Source organism: Limulus polyphemus, unplaced genomic scaffold (assembly GCF_000517525.1).
Source record: "Limulus polyphemus unplaced genomic scaffold, Limulus_polyphemus-2.1.2 Scaffold4265, whole genome shotgun sequence".
In the NCBI taxonomy this organism is placed as follows: Eukaryota; Metazoa; Arthropoda; class Merostomata; order Xiphosura; family Limulidae; genus Limulus; species Limulus polyphemus.
The window spans coordinates 15,184-19,944 of NW_013669875.1; the positions used below are offsets into that span (position 1 = coordinate 15,184).

At 33.1% G+C, this 4,761-nt stretch overlaps 2 protein-coding genes across 4 annotated transcripts in view; one reads left to right on the top strand and one right to left on the bottom strand.

Annotated features, from left to right (window-relative positions):
- LOC106470881 (axin-1-like) overlaps window positions 1-3,146 on the top strand; it is an 18,045-nt gene extending 14,899 nt beyond the window's left edge. Inside the window, exons 7-9 of the mRNA XM_022399519.1 lie at window positions 123-335; window positions 780-950; window positions 2,189-3,146. Coding sequence (XP_022255227.1) covers window positions 123-335; window positions 780-950; window positions 2,189-2,315 — 511 coding nt within the window. The 3' untranslated portion in view covers window positions 2,316-3,146. The remainder of the gene's footprint in view (window positions 1-122; window positions 336-779; window positions 951-2,188) is intronic.
- Window positions 3,147-3,461: 315 nt separating this feature from the next.
- LOC106470883 (crossover junction endonuclease EME1-like) overlaps window positions 3,462-4,761 on the bottom strand; it is a 48,978-nt gene continuing 47,678 nt past the window's right edge. Inside the window, exons 12-13 of one of the 3 annotated variants that reach the window (XM_022399520.1) lie at window positions 4,457-4,513; window positions 3,462-3,632 (exon numbers count right to left, since the gene is read on the bottom strand). In XM_022399520.1, coding sequence (XP_022255228.1) covers window positions 3,516-3,632; window positions 4,457-4,513 — 174 coding nt within the window. In that variant the 3' untranslated portion in view covers window positions 3,462-3,515. The remainder of the gene's footprint in view (window positions 3,633-4,456; window positions 4,514-4,761) is intronic. The other 2 variants (XM_022399521.1, XR_002613141.1) reach the window with 2 other exon arrangements.

Here is a 4,761-nt window from a genome sequence, read left to right on the forward strand (position 1 = left end):
ATAATAGTATGAGTTTGTATATGTTCAAGTTGCTAATTTTCCAAGTGTATAATAGTCTGAATTTGTATATGCCCAAGTTGCTATTTTTCCAAGTGTCTGATAGTCTGTGTTTGCATCCCTAGCCAATCCAAAAAACCTTTGGCGTATAACACTTCTCGGTCTGGATCCTTGGAGCGAGGGGGAAGTTCACCATGGCCTCTCCCCCTATCTGGTGGACACATTCCTCATCCAAGATCTTCTGCTAAAGATGTTCCTTTGTTAGATCCACCGATACAACACTCTGAATCAAAGCGCCGTCCTGAAGATGATTCTCGCTCAAAGTCTGCAAAACCAAAGTAAGTTGGTTATCAGGAGTGTTAAAGTTTTTCTTTCTTGAGAAACTATATTTAGAGGTTTTAGATATTTCCTGGGAATGTTTGATAAGATTGTATGACATAACAAATGTAACTATTGTCATGTTTCATGCTTTCTATATATTTGGCCTTCCACTAGCACTTATTTGTGCCAAACCAACATCCTCCAGATTTCTTTTTAACTTCTGTTTTTCTCATTTTATTTCACTTGCTTCTTGTGAAAAGCACAAAATTCTACTTAACCCTTTGACTGTGGCTGATTTTAATACGCATGGGCCGTACAATGTTTACAGGACACTTGCATTCAACTACTGGAGGCGAACTGTACCATATATGTACAGCAGTCAATGGGTTAAAAATAGAAAACTTTTAACTGGTATTTCTCTGTCTCATTTTTATTTAGCACTGACAGAGATTTTTCTATAGTGGCAGGAAACCAGGAAAGAAGTCCTTGTCCACAGTTACTGCAGGAGGCGATGTGACAATTATTGGCTACTGTTTTGCAGGAGAATCAGTGCCTTACCGTACTAGACTTCCTGGAAAGAAGATAACTCTCAAACAGTTCAAATCTCTACTCAGTAAAAAAGGAAACTATAGGTAAGTTTATCTGTAGACAGATTTTCCTAAATAGTGTTTTGATCACTTTCCATAAAAATACTCTATTGATTATAAGGTTACTTTTTTTAATTGTAATTTACATAGTTTATTAAATTTAGTCATATTACAACAATACTTTTGATGTCTAAAATACTTAGTTTATTCTCAGAGTAACTACGGTCATAACCAATTAGCTTTAGGCATTAGAATAATTAGTATCAATGTAGTGGCAAGATAGTCTACGGATATATGAATTAATAAGAAACTTAGTTTACAACACTCCTTGGGTACTACTATAGATATTTAAGGAGGAACTTAGTTTACAACACTCCTGGGGTACTAGTTTAGATATTTAAGGAAGAACTTGGTTTACAATACTCCTGGGGTACTAGTTTAGATATTTAGGGAGGAACTTAGTTTACAACACTCCTGGGGTACTAGTTTAGATATTTAGGGAGGAACTTAGTTTACAACACCCCCTGGGTACTACTATAGATATTTAAAGAAGAACTTAGTTTACAACACTCCTGGGGTACTAGTTTAGATATTTAAAGAAGAACTTAGTTTACAACACTCCTGGGGTACTAGTTTAGATATTTAAGGAAGAACTTGGTTTACAACACTCCTTGGGTACTAGTTTAGATATTTAAGGAGGAACTTAGTTTACAACATTCCTAGGGTACTAGTTTAGATTTTTAAGGAAGAACTTGGATTACAATGCTCCTTGGCTACTACTATAGATATTTAAGGAGGAACTTAGTTTATAACACTCCTGGGGTACTAGTTTAGATATTTAAGGAGGAACTTGGTTTACAACACTCCTGGGGTACTAGTTTAGATATTTAAGGAAGAACTTGGTTTACAATACTCCTGGGGTACTAGTTTAGATATTTAAGGAGGAACTTGGTTTACAACACTCCTGGGGTTCTACTTTATTAGCTATGGTGAAATGTTGTTGCTCAGGGCTTGTGACAAAGAATTTGGTAAAATAAGTGTTACAAGAGCTTTATACAGATCAAAAGTATGTATATAGTTATTTCTTTAAGTGCTCTACAAGACCAGTAATTTCCTTGAAAATTTCACAAACACTTTTCTACTGCTTATTTGATTCTTAGCATTGGGTTTGATGTGGCATCTTATTTTTCATTATAATCATAACCCTTTATTCTCCTGAATGAGAATAGTGAACTATTGGAGTTTTGTATGTGCTCCTGTGTGCTGACTTCATTTTTCCACAGGTATTTCTTCAAAAGAGAATGCAATGAGTTTGGAACTGGTGTTATTAATGAAGAAATTTCTGATGAGAATGAAGTTTTACCACTCTGGGAAGGAAAGATTTTTGCCCTCGTACAGCCTATCGATTAAAGGAAAGACCAAAGTATCTTGAAGATTAGTATTACTTCTCAGTATTGGATTATTTTTTAATCTGAGACCCAGATAACAAGATTCATAGTAATGCTATTTTCTAATAAAATTGAAGGCTTAAAGGGACTAGTTATTAAAAATGTTTTAGATGAAAAAATTTAATAATTGTATTTTTATGTGAAGGATAAATTATTTTAGTATGTGGTTGGATATCTTTTAATTATGATAAAGAAATGTGAGAGGGTTAAATAGGGAAGTATACTTGTATCTGTCACATTAATTCACTGTGTAGTGTATACTAAGTGTTGTTGGGCTACAACATATTCCAGATGTTGCATTGGTAACCAGGCTAGAGTTACACGGGTTGTAACTGTACAAATCCTTTACAATGAACAAACTTGAAACAAGTGCAGTTGAAGTTTGAATTGTATTGTAACTCAGGTCTTCCTCAGGAAGCTGTTCAAGCCACGTCCAGAAGTGCACTTAAGTTTACAGTGTAATGTCCACATTTACGTTAATGGTTTGGAAGTACTGACCAAAGTGTGTGTATATAAGTGTTGTACAGAAGTTATTGTTACCTAAAAACGTTTTTCTAGTAGCAGTGAGTCGTTATCAGTTATTTACTAAATCTAGGAACTCGGCTTGAATTTTAGGTGCCAATTTACTAATCCATCTCCATTAATTATGTTTATGGATCAGACAATCAGTTACCTTTTTAAAATACTGGATGCTTCCATCTGTTGCCTTTTAATAAAAGTGCCATATGAAACTGTTCCTTTTGGAAGTTGTGTAAATAATCTTACTGTGATGTTAAATAAAGTTTGATTACTAGATCTGGATGAGAAGTATTAATTAAGCTGTTTCAAAATTACTAATTAAATATCCTTGGGAACAAACCAGAACTCTAAAAGAAAGAAAAGTTTTGCTACAAGTTTTTATAAGTTGAACAGTAAAAATGTAATTGAGCTACCAGATGTGGCTAATGCTTTCTAATGCGTGAACTTTCAGATATACAAGTATTTATTCATGTAGATTACATCAGGATTTTTTTATTCTCAATGTTTCGACCTTAAGACTTGTGTTGGAAATGTTGAGAATAAAAAAGATCCTGACATATCTTAAAATACTGTAAAGACATAATATTAGTAACATTTAAAAACATTTATTTTAGTTTGATATAAAATTAATACACAAGTTGTCTCAGGTGTGCTTTAAAATAGCCTCAGGATTCTTTGTTGTGAATACAAGGTGGATTTTTCTTGATAATTCAGGGCCAACTCTTCGAGATCTCTCCAGAGCACCAACTCCTCGACGTACCTGAATGTTGTTGTTGATTGATTGTAACGTCCACCCAATAATTTTAGATAACATTTAATAATGGACTGAGTTATGTTCACTTAAAGAAATTAAATTTCTTATTAGATAAATAATGCAATAAATATATTACACGGTACAAAGTAACAAAGATGGCTTTTCATAGTTTAATAAACAAAAGCAAAAACTAATTAAAATATAAACTATAGTGTGGGAAGTAAAGAATGTACACTGTCTAACAGATTTAACCTCTACTCACAAGCCTTATTTTTGGAAGGAGAAAAATGTTACTCAACTCCCCTTCATACACCCCAATATCCTCCACCACTTACACCCAGATGTAAGAAGGGAGTACTACTAATAGTACTGACAATTTCCATTATTTAAAGTATTTGAAGTCCCTTACAAAACAATTACAGAAACAAAAACTTGTACCACTAATACTACTGACACTTTTCATTATTTAAAGTAGCTGAAGTCCCTTACAACACAATTACAGAAACAAAAACTTGTACCACTAATACTACTGACACTTTTCATTATTTAAAGTAGCTGAAGTCCCTTACAACACAATTACAGAAACAAAAACTTGTACCACTAATACTACTGACACTTTTCATTATTTAAAGTAGCTGACTCACAAGTTTTATAGTAAGTACTTTGTCTTACAAATGCTTTTCTAAACATAAGTTGAGTTTTAAAAGTTTTTACCCAAGATTTAATAATAAAATATTATGTATTTTATAATCATACACAAAGACATGTTAATGAAAAATATGAGCGATGGGTAATGGAGTAGTTGACAACATATAATTATGAATACTCACCAAAATGTCTTGTAGCAAGGTCTGTGCTTGTTTTTCAGAAGAACATTTCTTATAAGCCTACAAGGAATATGTAACAATTAGAATTGTACACAAATGTTCAATATAACCATAATTTTCAGGTGAATTAATTTATTCTATACTGGTCATTCTTTGGGCTAATCAGAGGTATTAAAAGATCTATGTGGGACTGGTTGGAAGTTTATGAACTCAACACTCACAACTGGTCAGAGGGCAACATTCATAATGTTATCATTCACCAGTTTTTATGTACTCTCATATCGGGCGTGACTTTTCAAAAACCATGT